At 37.2% G+C, this 16,903-nt stretch overlaps 1 protein-coding gene across 4 annotated transcripts in view; it reads right to left on the bottom strand.

The window, feature by feature from the left end:
• The window catches only part of rapgef4a (Rap guanine nucleotide exchange factor 4a), a 51,254-nt gene that overhangs the window by 29,347 nt on the left and 5,004 nt on the right, over positions 1 to 16,903 (bottom strand). For 2 of the 4 annotated variants that reach the window (XM_066687929.1, XM_066687930.1), the window contains exons 2-4: positions 15,675 to 15,817; positions 14,799 to 14,887; positions 13,281 to 13,427 (exon numbers count right to left, since the gene is read on the bottom strand). In XM_066687929.1, the coding sequence (XP_066544026.1) occupies positions 13,281 to 13,427; positions 14,799 to 14,887; positions 15,675 to 15,817 (379 nt within the window). Of the gene's footprint in view, positions 1 to 3,419; positions 3,716 to 10,700; positions 10,953 to 13,280; positions 13,428 to 14,798; positions 14,888 to 15,674; positions 15,818 to 16,903 lie in introns of those variants that run through there. The other 2 variants (XM_066687931.1, XM_066687932.1) reach the window with 2 other exon arrangements.

Genomic DNA, 16,903 nt, shown 5'->3' with positions numbered 1-16,903 from the left:
GAGTCTACACTAGATGGGAAGATTAACAGCATGAGTCAAAAGGCAGGCTCATAAGTCAGTCACATCAGCTATCCCCTAATTTACGGTAATGTACTGGAGAATCAGATAGAGCCTCCAGGACTGGGGCTTTCTATTTTTAAGTGCTAGGAATTGCATCAGATCCGGTATCCTGCTAGATTTTGGACATGTACAAACCACTTTTAAGTCTTTAATGATTAAATACCAGTTATTTTCATAAAGGTTAACTGAATTTTAATATTTTTGTATTTCCATAATAGTTTCAAACTTGTGGAGTTGGAGTTTATCTGGACATTCTTATTTCTGTATCCAATTTAAAAAGAAAGTTTAAGTTTAAGTAATTTCTATGGTCAAATCTCTCCATCATTTAGTTCTTATGCTTTTTAACTGTAATTCATGTATTGACTACTGATTTGGATGCTTTCAAATATACACACACACACGATTCATATGAGCAAACTTCCCCCGATCACGTGCTACCAGCAGGTCTCATGAAGGGGGCTTGGGGTCTGTTGAGGTGCCCAGCCCAAGCTTCTCTTTTATGTATAACCGACTCAATCCTAGTTTTAATAGTATAGCGAAAACCCCCGTCCTTTCTCCTCATTGCCTGATGTACCACATTCAGTAAAGCGCATGCCGCTCAGCTGGTATATTTTTATACCTTTTTACAGTTTATAGGTATGTGCTACTTTCTTTCTTACACTTTTGTTGTGAGATTAAAAAAAAATTGCTGCTATGATGTGGCCTTGTCCATGAGCTCATTGCTGTCCAAATTAAGATCTCCTTTTTAAAAAGTAAAATTATTATAATAATAATTTAAAAAAAAAGAGAGCAAGGCGGTGGGCACAAACAGGTTGTTTGCCCAAGGGCCTGCGTTGGCTTTCAACTCCTCTGGCTACCAGCGTTGGCAGATCTACTGACTATACTTGCCACCAGTGAAGTAAAGAAACACAGAGCCCTGCCCTAAACCATGCATGCTGCCTACAAGCATTAGTCCTGTTACTGTGCGCATCTGTGTGGGAGCCACAGACTTACTGTGTTAGTACCATCTTAATCACCTTTACAATTCTGGATGGATATATCTAATGGTGTTAAGATCTTAAGTTCTTTAAGTTTATAAAGAACATTTATAACCCTGTGCGGGCCAAACTACTCTAGTGCTGTACTTAATGACTTTGTCGGTAAATAATTAAATATAAAATCAGACTGGTATTACATAAGGATTATTACATAAGGATAATAAAACATTTTGCTTTTAATCCCATAACATCATCCTAGTAGGCTTACAAGGTTACGGTTTAAGACACTTTCCAAGTGGATTTTGTGTTGCTTTAATGAAAGATTTACTCATTCATTTTCTTTTTCTCAACAGGAAATTAAAATCGTCTTGTGGTTTTGTACAAATCGGAGGAAATCTTGTGTGACAGCTGCATTGCCTAGTACTTTTTTGTTTAATTTTTTTAAGAAAATTGATGGCAATTCTCTTTGAAGATGAATTCTGACAAAAATCATGATTCACAAAAACAAGTTGCAAGATAACTACTACTACTACTTCTATTATTACTAAAAAAATTACATGAATAACATTTTTGGCTGGATATTACAATTGGAATAGCAGTGTCTGTCAGCAATCAATACTTTTGACTCCAATCACTTTTGTAAACTCTCAATCACTTACTTACACTTACACTATTTGGTCTGACATTTTTTTCCAAACTAAACAACTCTGCATGATTGTAGCAATGTTAAGCACTTTAAATCATGCAATATACAATATATGCTAAGTTGAACATAGTGGGTCCATGCATGGTTTTATAATCTGGTGTAGCTAACAAAATGGGAACACACATACTGTAATAAACCATTCACTCAGGAGACACGTAAAATACTGTAATCACACAACAGCTCCTTGAAGTAATCATGTATCACAAAATGCCACAGCAGCTTATTAAAGGATGTTTTAAGCAATCCATGTGAAAAATTCCACTATCTTATGAGACCAGTGAGAAATGCCAGTGCCTGAGAAACTCACTGTGATTTGCCCTACTTGCACTGACAATGAGTAGCATGTGCTGGTATACTTCCCTAATGCATTGGACATGAACTCAGTCTGGAGGGCCCTTCTCCTTGTCCGTGAGAGAAAAGCAAACAAAACAAACACAAACTTTCCTTTTGTATAATGACCTTTCACATTACTAACATGCAAAAACATACTTCCTACTCTGCTATCAATAGTCTACTACCTTCGTTTTAAAATGACCGAATCAGTTATTTCTGTTGCCTGCTAACCTGGAATTAAGCTATGAACAGTTGAGAAGCAAACAACTTGAAAAGATCTTGTTGGGTGAATGTTGCACAACTTAAAAGTTGAGCCCAGCCCTTATGAATGTTTTGCCACAGTGCATAGAGATGTGGAAAGCAGTTATTTGGTGCTTCCCATATTTCCCACACTTTACTGTTTCCCACCAGTCACCTTTTATAAGAAGGTGACTCTCAAAGGTTTTGGACTAGGCCCTGGGAGGCCAATGAATGATGCCCCAGCTAGAGCTAAGCCCTGCTGGGTTAATCGGCATGCAACACCCCTTGAATACAGCTCCCTAATTCACAGGACAAGTACTAACCCCTAGTGCTACGTTCGTAAATTGGAGTTGTCTTGCACTTTGCTATAAACATGAATATAGTGCACATTTTCATTTTAAGACTCCTATAGTTCTAGAATACCCCCAATACACTATTATTGTGCCTTCATAACAACTGATTAAAATGGCTTCATCTTTCACAGATAGTAAAAGAAAGTAATTTTCTTCCATGAAGTGAAGATTTAATATTCTTGTGTACAATTTCATTTGCGATACCAAACGTTAAAGTGCTAACATAAAAGAAGTGTCTGAAATGTCACTGATATCACAAACCAAAACTACAAATACTACTACTAATAATAATGATGATGATGAAAAAGACTATCTTTGCTATTCATCACTTCATTCCATTTTTCATTTCTTTAAAATTATAATATACCACATATATATATATGACTGACAGATATATGTATATAAAATGACCTATTCAAAATAATATGATGCTGAAGGGATCTTGCTGGCCCTAATATAATTGCCAACCCATCCTGGCACAGTGTACAGTCTGATAACACACAGCTCAGCACGGAACGGGGAGAAATATCCTTCAGAAAAGAAAGGTTACAATACATCACCACCACCCTTAAAGAACTGCCAAATCTGCTGCTATAACAGTACCCTGAAATCATTCAACTAAATGATATATGCTTATTAAGTTTTCACATATTCAGGTATCAACGAAAAATCATTGCCAAATTAAAATAAATACTAGTATGTATTACAGATTAAAAAAAACACAACAGAAGTTGAAAAAGCTGTGCTCACCCAGAATATTTATCCCAGACCCATGTGTAGGAACTGTCAGCGTAGAGCTCTGTGGGCCAGGCTATTCTCAGACAGCTCCATGTTCACATACAGACTTCCTATCTCAATGCTGGGTGGCAGAGCACTCCAGCGTCTCCCACTCCAGTAGAAGAAAAGCCCCAGAATAGATGTAATGTTATTGTACACAGTCGGCAAATATTAGTGTCCCTGCTCTCTTCCCTCTGACAGTCCTCTAATCAGACCATCGGATTTACACAGGCATACAAGTCCAGAGCCAGAGCCCACAGCCGACTTCCCAGTGAACCAGTTCCTAGGCGATTAGTGTATTCCAATCATCGTGCTCCGCTGAGTGCACGTTTTCTCTCAAGCACTTCACTAGCCGAGTGGAAGGGAGATGTGCCGGAGCTGCTGGGGTCCCAGAAGGCAACTGCAGCATCAATAATATAAACTATTAAATGGTATTTACACTGAACACACAGATGTGCACTTTAACTGGCCTCCAGCCTATATACAATCTCATTCAATACAAAGCATCTGTAGGGTGTCCTCATGTGTCTCAAGAAAGCATTTATAATTAGTTGGTTTACCACAGGACCACCCGTGAAGTAATGAAATAACATTATTTATTTACTTTTAAAGATAATGCCAGCTTCAAGCGAACAGGTTTGTTGATGCATTTCCAAAAACAAACAAAGAAGCACTTCCTTATTTGCTTGTAGCGGGCCACATTTTCAGCATTTTCAGAAATTGCATTAACAAACAATCTGTTCTAAAAAAAACGTGGAAATGCTCAGACTCTGTATCTGTAGTTTTCAATTGAACCTGACAATCTAATATGATTTTGATGCTCCCAACTGAGCACTCCCCCTCAGCCGTTTAGCAATGTGAGGTAGTTTCCCTGTTATTGTTTTGAGACCGTCACAAACTAGGTTTTTCACCAGGATAATGCTACAGACACATACTTTCAATGATTTATGTCACTTTGTGAGCAAATAAATGATTTCCAGTGCAGCAGTCTCAATTTGATGCTGGTGATTTTGCTTGACACCATCAGTTCTAAAGCTGAATTAATGTAGCCAAACTTTTGGTCTCAGATCATGGTGATTAAAAGTACTCAATACCCATCATGTGTCATACCTCATGTTGACTTTGAGACCTTTCATTTGAAAGTAAGGCCATTCATTTAAACACAATCCTTACTACTAGAAGAAGGTCAATATAATATGTAAAATGATTTTTATGCATGCTTTGTCTGTTATATTCCATCTTAACTATATCACACTGTTGACGATGGCCTCAGGGTAAAACAACTGTCTATATTTCATGTCCCACAACATCATGCTGTTGATAGCAAACAAAGAAGGGTTTTGGTCAGCTTCAATTACCATAAAGACCAAGCAATCATGAATGATAAAACAAAAGTAAACTAACATAAAATGTTAAACACAGATGTTGCAAAATCACTTTGCATTAAAACACAAAATAATAATCCAGTAAAATCCACAACATTCAGAAATCAGAATTCACCACAACAACAACCTTCACTACTAATATTGTAACGACTACTCATTTTTAAATGTAATGCTGTGCAACAGGCTTGCAGTATTTGTATTTAAATAGATTATCATCATATTATTTTATACATATCCCCATACAACATACCCAGTTTGTGCAGATGTTTTTTGGGGGTGTTTCCAAAAACACCCTGAATTTGTTCATGAACAGCCCAGTCCTATCACAGGGAAAACCAGTTAACTAGTTTGTGACTGAAACAGGACTACAGATACAGACCACAGTAAGAGTGCTTCTTCAGGCATGGATGTCCATAGCAGAGGAGCCGTCAAGGGATCTGTGTGTGTGTTCGCTTCTCATCTAAAACTGACATGGCAGTGCAACCATTCACACAGTGGTAGTGAAAGAACAGATACATAAATAAATCAAACACGTATTCTTAGCTTATAGAGTAACAGAGCTATCTACACATTCCAAATCCAGATCATTACTTAGATATTTGAATATACACACAGTTTATAAAACATAATTTGTTTTCAATGCACAGGGCTTAAACTATTATCAACTTAACTGTCATATTTCTCCTCATTATTGGTCTGTCTAAGCAAACAAAAATCAGTTTTTCTCAGCACTGCATTATACTGAGTGAAACATTGAAGCAGCTGCAAGGAAGGGACAGAGAGACACCCCCCCCACACACACACTGAAAGACTGTGGATGTGGGATCAGGTGGCGTTGGGTTTGCTGGCTGAACGTGGCTGTAATCGTGTTCACTGAGCATCCACTTCCTGACAGACAAGACTGGCAGGGCTTCATTGCAACAAGGTCACAACAGCATGACGCCAGACCCAGTTGGGGACATACAGTAAGATACAAATAATACAAAATATAAGTCTCATTAAGTATTTTCTCTGCTGGAACAGACACTCTTTCTCCAATTTGATCTCCAAGCTTTCCGAACTATCTGAGGCAAAGGCTAGGAACTGTTATCATTAATATTATCAGAAGGAGAAACTGCATGATGTCTCGTTACGTAAAGCTGATTGGTGATTCCTGGATAGATTAAACTGTAGATTATCTTCTTTGCGAGACCTTCACTGTCACCCTGTATTCATGAAGTGGCCCAGACATGACACACACTTGAAAAGAAAGTCATAAATCCTGATCACACTGGACTTGTGCTGCTGTAAACAATTAGCAGTCAGCATTACATAATGGCCCGATGCCAAGCTGTGTGGTCTTGTAAACATAAGGCCTACATTCAGTATGAAGACGTACTCCATCTATAACTTCAAACAGCGGGGAAAACAATATTTCTGCATCTGTTTCTCCAAAACAAAAAGCAACTACTGCCTGAAATATGTACAAGGAAAAAGACCTTCCACATGCAGTAAATAATGTAAATGTAAATAATAAAAATGACCCAGCGAAGCACTCTCTCTCTTTGTGTCAGCTACTCCATTGTCTTTAATGTCATCGGCTCCTTTGTTTACAGGCATGCCTCTCAGCCTTGTTCTATTTTAGCATTTACTGTTTCATTACCAAAAACATTTTTAAAGTGAACGCTCGTGTGTGGAAGCTAAAGCAATGATGACGTGATGTGGCTCTAGGAGTCTGATTTCATGGCAGGTACAACTTTTATTATTAATGAGGTTCTTTGCATTTAGAGGGCCAACTTCTCTCTTTAAATGAACTCACATGTTAACAGGGGTGCAGAACAGACTGTAATAAAAATGTAATGAACCAGTTATATAAACTGGAGATGTTGAATAATGGCTTTTACAAGAAAGCATCAATAGCTTTCATCCACACATACCAGTGCTTTTGGGTAACCTCTCTATCACAGGATAGTGCTAATAGAAGTATAGTTTTGCATTTTCTGAACCTCTAACTGCTGCCACGTGGTTTTACATTTAAATATGTTATGAAAAATCTGCACCATGCATGAACAGCCATCTAGGCATAATGTCCCACAAATTATGATCCACAGCAAATTAAGTACAATAAAAAAATGGTTGCATCTTCCCAGCTAATCTCTGTTAACAAAAGTAAAAGATACACACTGTTTCTCTTTGTTGTCTGTGTTTACCATAGTGTACTCTTTCATTGCATACATCCTGTATTCTCAGAAGCGGACTGTATTTTAGTCTGAATTCCCCAGACGTTGTAGAGCTGGACCAAATGAAGATCACTTGAGGCGTCTCTTTGTCAAATCCTGCTTCCTCTTAACTGTTTCAGTTGCTTCTAAAATCAATACAAAATGTCCCATCAGGTTTAATATTTGGGACAGCTGTACACTGTGGCCAAGGTTGTCAATACGGTGTTGAAAGATGTCTTTGTGGACTCTGCAGTTACCATTTGCATTGCTCTGAAAGATTTGTCCTTGGCTAGGGAACATTATTTTATGCACATGTACAGCAGTCACAGATCTAAAACTAAGCATTACCCCAATTTCAATTGTACATCTAAACCTTAACTCAAACCATAACCCTTCACTTCACCCCAACTCGATCACTAAATAGCATCTTAAAACATCTTTTATCACCCAGAAAGCCATAATTACTGCATGTGATTAAGTGATTTTACTTGAACCTCTCCTTGAACACAATACTTGGCTCTGAAGCTTGAGTGCTGTTGGAGTGGAGGAAAATCGTGCTTTACATAATCACCTCTGTAACCCCAGAGGGCTGAGGGAGAGGGGATTGCTCTCCTCATTTCTTTGATTTTCTATTTAAAAACACAGAGAATTTGAAATGCACGCATTACTGAAAAACATGCTTTTACTCCAAAATGAATGTGTTCTGTGAATAATGATTTTAGTATACTTAAAATCAATTTGGCTGATCCAATGCTTTATTTCCACTGGTGCAGACTCGGTCAACATGACTTTAGATCATCTCACTATCATATTCCCTGTTCTCCAGTTCAGCATGCAAAAATTGCCATAAAACCCACTATTATGGTAAATATTGAAATGTGGATGTTTAGAAAAAATTCAAATCGAGAAAATATAGTATAATATAATACCATAAAAATTATGTACTGAAATTAGGAAGAGGGTCTGCACATATTGTGGCCATTAGCAACTAGAACAAAAGTCATTCCACTTGTTGTAACCAATGTCAAGGCACAATAATATAGTTTTTACTACTTTACTACTAAAAACCCTCACACGGTAGCACCACAGGGTTTGGTTTATAGATACTACTTTCATCAATCACTATCACTACTGTGGTTGCTAAAATCATAAAACACCAACGATTACCTTAACACCAATCACTGCCTGGGATATTCAGTATTTAAGCCAACCACATATTGAAGTGTAATACAATGTAATGAAACATTGGAAACGGTTTGCTTTCATAAAACCTATGCATAGTTAATTTGTGAGCAGTTCAGATGAACAGTCAGAGGTGCCTACGATAATCAGTGCGATTCAAAACTGAATGAAACGGAAGCTTTCTCAAAATAGGACTTTGGCGAAATTCACTCACCCTTATAAAGTGAGTGACTCATCTCAACACTCACAGTGTTAAAGGCGTAAGACCTCAGGCATTATGCACTATAGTTACTGGTTAGTAGACACCTAGCAGACTGATATATACATACAGGTTATTTTTCATCAATGCTTTTCCCCACATCTGTCTTGGAAAAAATATCCAGTGGAGCTTTTATGACAGAAGACAGGAACTCTATGTAAAAGCTCTTGAGATAAATTAATAAATGGCTGCTACTGCTTTCACAATGTTCCTGGGCCTGCGTCGTCAAAGATCTCTTCCATATACAGACTCCTGTTTCTGCAAGATTTTGCAAGACTCAAGCACATAATACCATGTCAGTGCATAGCTATGATTATGTACTGACAGGCAAACTTACATAATGCAAACTGAACCGAAACAGACCAATGGGGACCTACACAATTTAAGGTGAAGGTTAAGGTGTTCGGTTAGGACTAATAATAATGGAAATATCATATCAACATATGTCATTATGTCATGTGATACACTACTATTTTTGGCAATGACTTTGAAAATGTACTTTAAATTCACATTGCATATTTTTGTTAATTCCAAACTGGTAGAACCGGTTGAAGCGTTAAATTCAATTATGTTTTACACACATTTTCAAAGTTATTGGGAAGGATCTCCAGAATGCATGACGCAAGGTTACATTGACATTTATTTATTAATGCATGTATTTATTTTTGTCTCCAGGCATTGTTTCAATGTTCCACAGGATTATCACGTACACTGATACTTGTGATTTACAAAGTCAGCAGCAAGAATATGGTTTATATGGGGGAAAGACTCAGTTCCTTTGAACATGAATGATTCAACTCATATTGGCTCATACAAAGTAATTGACACACATTGTGTAACTACTCACAGTCTGTTGGATGTCACTACAATAATCCTTATGAGCACACAGGAAACAAAAGGCAAGAGGAGAGAGATTCACATATGTCTCTTAATGCTTACAGCCTCCCTGGGCATTGACTAAAGCAATTGCAAGCAATAAAGAGATTGTTTTGAACACTCACTGGTGCTGCCTGTTATTAAGTTAACAGCTGTGAAATATTCCACAAGTTACTAATTGAAATGACAAATGTATTTCTTCATGGGTGGGATTGTGCTAAAGTTGAATCATTTTAGCAATCCCAGTGTTAAAGCAGCAGCTTCATAAATGAATATGCATGATTTATAAACAGGATCTAGAGGTTTTAAAGCAAAAGGTGAGGTAAAAAGAAGAATGTGTCAGCAATAGCTTAATTATTATACTGTCCAATTCACTTTCTAAAACGAGGCATAGCACCTTAGGGAGATTGGGTTGACAATAGTGTGACAAGCCCTGTGGACAAGCTAGCAACTGTGTAGTAAAACTTGGCATTAGGCACATACAGTAGAAACAGGTCATATTTGTACCCCTGATTACTTGTTTTATATAGTAAATGCACAAAGAAGATATTTTAGTTTTGTTTGGGCAGGTGGAGTGTAATACACACCTGTGCCCCCAGAAATCACTGACATTTAGGACAATTTCTAAAAACTTTCCTGTGACCAACCTTTCAACAGCCCTGGAGAGAGAATTCCTCCATGTGCAGTTATGGTATTAAAACAACTCAAATAAAATACAAAATGCAAAGACTCTACACAAAATGTATACCAAATCATAGATGAAGCCAATTTTAATACGAAAGTGTTATTTGTTTTAATGAGATGCACTGTGATTTGATTGAAGTATCTTAAGATGTTCAAGTTAACAGATAGCATAAGTGTTTTCATCTCATACTCGGTAATTGAAATAAGTTGCAATGACTCATTCATTCACACAAAATTCATTATTCACTTCAAAATAAAAATAAAAAGTTGAATTTCAGAACAAATCCACACAACAGTCCCAGCTGAACTCCCTTGAATAAAGTGCCTATGTAAGCCTTTGAGGATTTTTAATCAGATCTCATTCATTTAAAATAAGTTGTAATGGTATAATTGTCATATGAGTACAATGTACTTGGTCTACAAAAATGTCAGGAAAGTGTTCATCATGACAGCCTACAAAAACTTTTTTAATAATTTCATAAAAAGGCAGACACCTTATTCAATTTAATTCAGACACATCTTGCCTCCCTCTCGAGTCGTGACGCTTTAAATTAATTCAAAGTACTTCACAAAGAATACATCACACTTATCAAACCATAAGGCAATTATAAACTTTGCATAATTGCACTAATAAAAGCAAGATGAATGGAAAACCAAATCTCAGACCAACCTGATAATTGTTCAGCTCCCACACTGAGCAGACAACCTAGAGATGCGTCCGCTCTTTTTGCTTTCAGAACAGCCAGCACACCACCCATTCCTTATCCCAGTCACCCCAGAGGAAACCTGATGTTGGCAAGCTTTTCAAGAAATCTAAACAGTCCCTACACGAAGAAAAAGCCCTCCAGACAAAGTGTCATCACCCAGCAGTTTTCACTCCCTTCCTGTCAGAGTGGGGACAGCAGGGCAGCAGGAAAGGATGTGAGCCGAAGGAACATTATCTCCAGCCGCTCTGCTAATCATTGCCCCTCCTCCTCCACGGGTACTCACTTCAAAGAACTCCCATCTGCCAGGGAAAATAATTACAGTAGCATCTAGACTAGCGTGTTTGCAAACCATAGTTTACTGCAGTCCCGATCCCGCAGATTACCAAAAAGTACCATCTGCGGTCTCCGGATTCTACTGCCTCGGTGGGCATTCTGAGATCCCTGCCTGGGTCGACCCCTTTCGTATCTCTGTCAACACAATGATCCAAATCAAGCTTTCTGAAGGACAAACAAACTTACATGGCTAATGCCCATTCATGTATGCAAGGTCCTTTTGAGAGAAGAACACAGTCTAATGCTGTTGTATTAAGTGTACATAGTTCATGAAGCATCAGTGCCAATAAAACATCACATTTTATTAAAAAACATCAATAAATGTAATTTCTTCTTTTTGTCTGCCTGTTTTTCCCCCTTTTGTCACCAGTGGGAGGCAAACATAAAACTAGAGATAAACTGACTATATCACTTTTCTTCCATGCTCTTATTCCTTACAATGCGCCCCTCCCTTTTGTAATTGCAACAACACCACCACCACAAATACACTTCACTGGTACTAACTGCTGGTCAGACTGATGTATGAAACTAGGGAGGAAATGTACATCCATACCCATTAAACAACACTGCATACATGTTTTGGATTTGTCTTTAACAGATTCAGAGGCACAGATACCAAACAGTTACAAGTGAACTAGTAAAATCTACCCAGCCCTGAACTGAAATCTCTTGCCTTTCAATTCAACAGTCTAGGTAGTAGCTCTAATACTAGTAATAGTACAGTATTATCATGCTGGTGATGGGAACGAACTGTTAAGCTGGACCATTTTTTGGATGAGAGAAACATTGCCCTCCAGTGAAAATTTCTAGGATTACATAGCATAATACTCGTGGGAATCTAACATCACAATAATAATAATTAAATTCAAGATTAAAATTGCACAAATTATACTTGTCTTCTGGGTGATTTTAAAGAAGAAGCAATGATATATATATGATAGACAAACAAAAAAATGTGTATCTATTACCTTTACAAAAGGTAAATTTACCTTTCCACTAAAACAACTGGATTATTCGAGCTGTATACTTTCGAAGTGCAAATTTACATAGTGAAGTACACAAAAATGTAGACAATTTACATCAAACGCAACTAATTGGGTGAAGTATTATAAAAAGATATGTCTGAAAAGTGTGACCATTCAAAACAGCAGGTTTTCCAACCCAACCTCAAATCTTAACAACGTGGCTGACAGACTATTGTGATCAAAGGCATTTAAAAACTATTCCCAACAAACCACCGAAAGACAAATCTGTATTTCCCAATTGAGACAAAGAACTTTTGAGGCTCATTTTTTAGTTATCAACTCAACTTATGTAAAAGTACTGATTATTTGCAGTGATGATGTGATTTAATATGTCCTTGTTCAAATTCAGGTAATAGTACAAAGGTTTTAATTTAAGAGCAATCCAAAGACAACTTAACTGACATGCTTATACTTTGAGAATAAGAAATGTAATTTTCTGTATTTTCATCTACATCGCAGATTTTAACCAGCAGAGGGCAAACCGCTCATTTTCTGAACTAGCTACAAAATGAACACAGCAAACTAATGTATGTATCTATATAAACATATGCATAGAGTTGTTGTATTCTCGTAGAAATATATTTAATTTAAATATATTTGAATTATTTATTCATGCCACTTTTGTTCTTGGTGCTGACCACATCATGCTGGTTGGACATTTCTGTTGCATGATATCAAGATTCTCAGTCTGGCACTGCAGCACAATGTGACAGTTCAGTCTAAAGATTATTAACGTATTATGCAAATTCATTGTTATCTCTGTATTAAATAACGATTCAGATGTTTACGACACAATTGATCAAAAAATGTGCCAATGACTTTAATTAGAGAAATGGGAGAAGGTTACTACCTAGATTTACTGAGGTTGTTTTAAGAGTATCACTATAAGTAATGTAGCTACCTTACTTTTATGAAGGTTAGGGTTGCTTTTAGGCTTGCATAACATAATATAGTAAAATGTGTCCTCTCAGCCCCGTTAATAAACAGTTAAAGCTCCTTAAACATGCTTGGCTGTGCTTTAAACACGCATTACTGGCCAATCCTCTACTGATGTAGACACTTCAGATGACCTCAGGTGTTCCCTGTTTGTGTTAATTCAACATAGTAAGTAAATTCTCATCTCCCTCTCGAATAACACATCTGAAAACCTAATATAGCACCAACGACAGGCAGTTCACAGCTTACCTCCCAGAGGGATTTGAACTCCCTCTGTTCGATGCGTAGCAGCTCGCTGTACTCCCTGGTAACGATGGTGGCGTGGCGAGGCGTGTTATCGAGGATGGATTCGCCGAACGCTGTTCCAATCCCCAGAGTACAAATAGTGACTGCATCCTTTACGTGCAAAGAAAACAAAAAGATTGATTGTTTTCCACCATAAAAGCTATGTTCTGTATGGTGGGAGGGGACTTCAACAATTAAAATATGCTTATTAATTTTAAAATATTCATCCACAAGAACCTCTTGAAACGTGGGACTCAGTCAATGAAGTCCCCAGCGCAGCAGACAATATAAGAACACTGCACATTATATTCACACATTAGATTCAAATTTGCAGGTACAAGAGCCACTCCAAAAATTCAAATTAGTTTGCATAAAAAGATGAACCAAATGCTGTTTAGATAATCACACCAAATTGCTTTTGAAGTCTCCAAGGTTAGTGGAGAATCTAAAACACAAAAGAGGATGAAGTAGAATATGCTTATGTCTTTAATACTCAAAATTTGTTTAAGGTCAAATTTATTATTTAATCTCCATATAGGCACTTAAAACCCTGTCATAATAGATGTTTAATATGTTAATGCCAGACAATGCAGCAGGGTCAAAAACAAACTGAAGCATAACAATTATATCATTTTTTTTTCAGACTACGATAAAATGTTATAGTAGAACCTTTACAGAGTACAATTACCTTGCCTTATAATAGCAAACAGTGTCAATAACATTAGACTAGATAGTGATACCCACAATCCCTCTGGATCCCAATTCAAAAGAATCAGAAGTGCAAGAAGCGGGCGAGACCTGGCCTTAAGCTGCAATTGAAGATTTGCTTTTTACTGGTGTTATCTCTGACATTTTGAAGTCTTTATGAAATAAGTGATTGACTCCATTCATAACAAAAAAACAGATCTCCTTGGAGTAAAAGCAGCATTACTGTAAATCTTTAAGACTCAAAGCTGTTCATTCATCACGAACGTGGGGTAACTAGGCACCGTATATTTGAACGCTTTTATCTCCAGTTGCTGGATATTGTATCCATACTGTTAATGCACTTTGTGTAAAATAATCAATAAAGCAATTGGGGAAGTGTAATAGATTCTTTCAGCACTGCACGTATTTGTGATCAGACAATAAAGCTCCAGTCCCAGGGATGACAGCTCAGCAAACAGTTTTCAGTGGAAAACAATCTGCTGCTACAAACTCAATGTACCAAATGTATACACTGTTACATTATACAATAAGCAAAATGACAGGACATTACATCTACTGATTTTTGCCGGCCACCTTTCTGTTGTCATATATCTGTCTCTCATGACTTCCATTATATTTCTGTTGGTAAAAAAGAAAAACAGGCTGGGTGCTTTGTTCAGTAGTTATTATAACATTAAACATCCTCATTTAAAAACAATATGATTGGACATATTTCTGCAAATGCAAACGAAAATACAGCAGATAAATATATTTAGAATCCCTGCATGTTTTTACCTGGTGGTTGGCTGTCTCAGACACTTTGACATCAAGCGAGCCTGAGAGAACGGCATACCAGCTGGTCCCAATATCACCCTGACGATACACTGACAATGAAAACATCAGGAAAACATAATCAGAGCGGCACAGCAGCCCACAGCATTATGACATTTATTTATATATACATATACTCAATTACCAACCAACAAGTTCAGTATTACAACCAGACTTCCACTCCATAAGTGATGTACAGAAGGGTCCGGAGAGAAGAAGAGCCATGATTAAAGTTTAAACTGGTGAAAGCATTATTTATGTTTTAATAAAGTCTACATCACTTTTGTATTGAAGTATGGGAAAGCACACACTAAATTAAAACTTGACATCAATCACCTATCAATCAGAAATTAAAAACACAATATGTGAAGGAGGGTTGTATTACACAGAAGGAATAATCCTCTCTCAAATAAACAAATATTATATTGGAATTATATATTGCAATTGACAGGGTGGTCAGTGAAGTGATTTGGCCTGATGCCCCTTTTTTAATGTTTACTTATAGTGAAATAAGAAAAAGCTTTTCTTGTATTAATAAAATATGCGTAATTTTTAGCTGTGCTTGTATTACTGGGTCATGCATATACCACACAAATGGGTTTTCCTTTTAAAGTCCTTTACTTAATTAGATATAACCACTTAATTGAAAAAATATTTCTTAAGAGCATTGACCCAAACGTCCTCTGTTAATTCTTCTATCTTTTTCTAAACAGTGTGACCTGAAACTAATCAATCATCCAAATGCATTAAAACTACTGTATATGTATAATTTGTTTTACAAAAGAAATTGTTTGTTAAAAGGCATTTTCTGTGCAGTATAGGAAATATAAAGTGACCTACACGTGATTCCTTTCTCCAGGTTTTCATAAAATCCGCAAAGACAGATTTGCTGGAGCAAGTTTGGGTGAAACTTTTCAAAAGCCTTTACATCTTTCAGACGGGCAAAGATGATGTCCACATCCTCGCCAGAGCGCTCTGACGGCCTACAAAGACAAAGATAAAGGAAAAGACAGTCAGTGAGTTAATTGTTTTATTCCTGAAACATTTAAACACACTGACAAATTGCAGGTTTGATATACAGCTTGTAAAGAAAGTGATGGAGAACCTCCTGCCATAGAGCTTAGACAGGTGAATGGTTGTTTATTGCATTGCACTCCATCTTCCTACCAGAGACCTGCATTAAAATGTGCAGATCTGTTGGTTGTACTTGTAAGCCATGGTTTGAGCCAGCATTGTATAGGCCTTGCGCCTGAACCAAGAGCCATCACAGCTAAGGCAGTCTATTTTTATTCTCCTTCCTCGGCTGTCCTGAGACTGTGGCTAGAAGCTGGCAGCTCTGCATCAGCTCCCCACTGTGCCGAAAGACTGCTATGAGACACTGACCTTCCCCCAGGGCCAGGACTCACTCTCCTCAGCACCACCTCCACCAGCTCTGACAAATCCTTTCATCTGATCATGCTACAGAGGGCTCTCTTACTGACCGCTGGGTCAATTATCCACCCACATCTACAGTACTTGTTCATAGATAACCTATTTCTCCTACTGTCAATGTGCTGATAATCCTATTATTAGATTATTCATAGTTTACATGCACTATTTTACTATTTTACTATTTAAATGTAAAAATTAACTTGTGCTTATGGTCATATTGGAATTATTCAGGGTTCAGATTAAGGATAGGGTCAGGTTTCCCAGATAACAGATTTCCACTAGGCTTAGGGTTGTATTTCTACTTGGATAGACAAACAGACTGAGTTGTGAATTGAGTGTGTTTCAAATTTTGGTCTTCGCTAGGGTTGTGGTACTGGATATTGTTGGGCTAATGATAAGGTAGGTAGTAGGTAAGATTTGGTCCAGGAGGATTTATCATATGACATAATAACTTAAGACACACAACCTACCAAGTTACCACCTACCTACTGGCCGTAGTATTTACTTATTTGTCCACCAACCCATTTTCTCTTAAATAAATGTAAAAAAAATAATAATAATTACCTATGGTCTGCTCAGAAAAGGGCAGCAAAGTGTGTACGTGCCATAAACCAGATTTAGCTTTTTATTCTATTATC

Source organism: Amia ocellicauda, chromosome 16, assembly GCF_036373705.1.
Source record: "Amia ocellicauda isolate fAmiCal2 chromosome 16, fAmiCal2.hap1, whole genome shotgun sequence".
NCBI classification, from domain to species: domain Eukaryota; kingdom Metazoa; phylum Chordata; class Actinopteri; order Amiiformes; family Amiidae; genus Amia; species Amia ocellicauda.
This window is presented reverse-complemented; position numbering and strand designations above follow the sequence as displayed.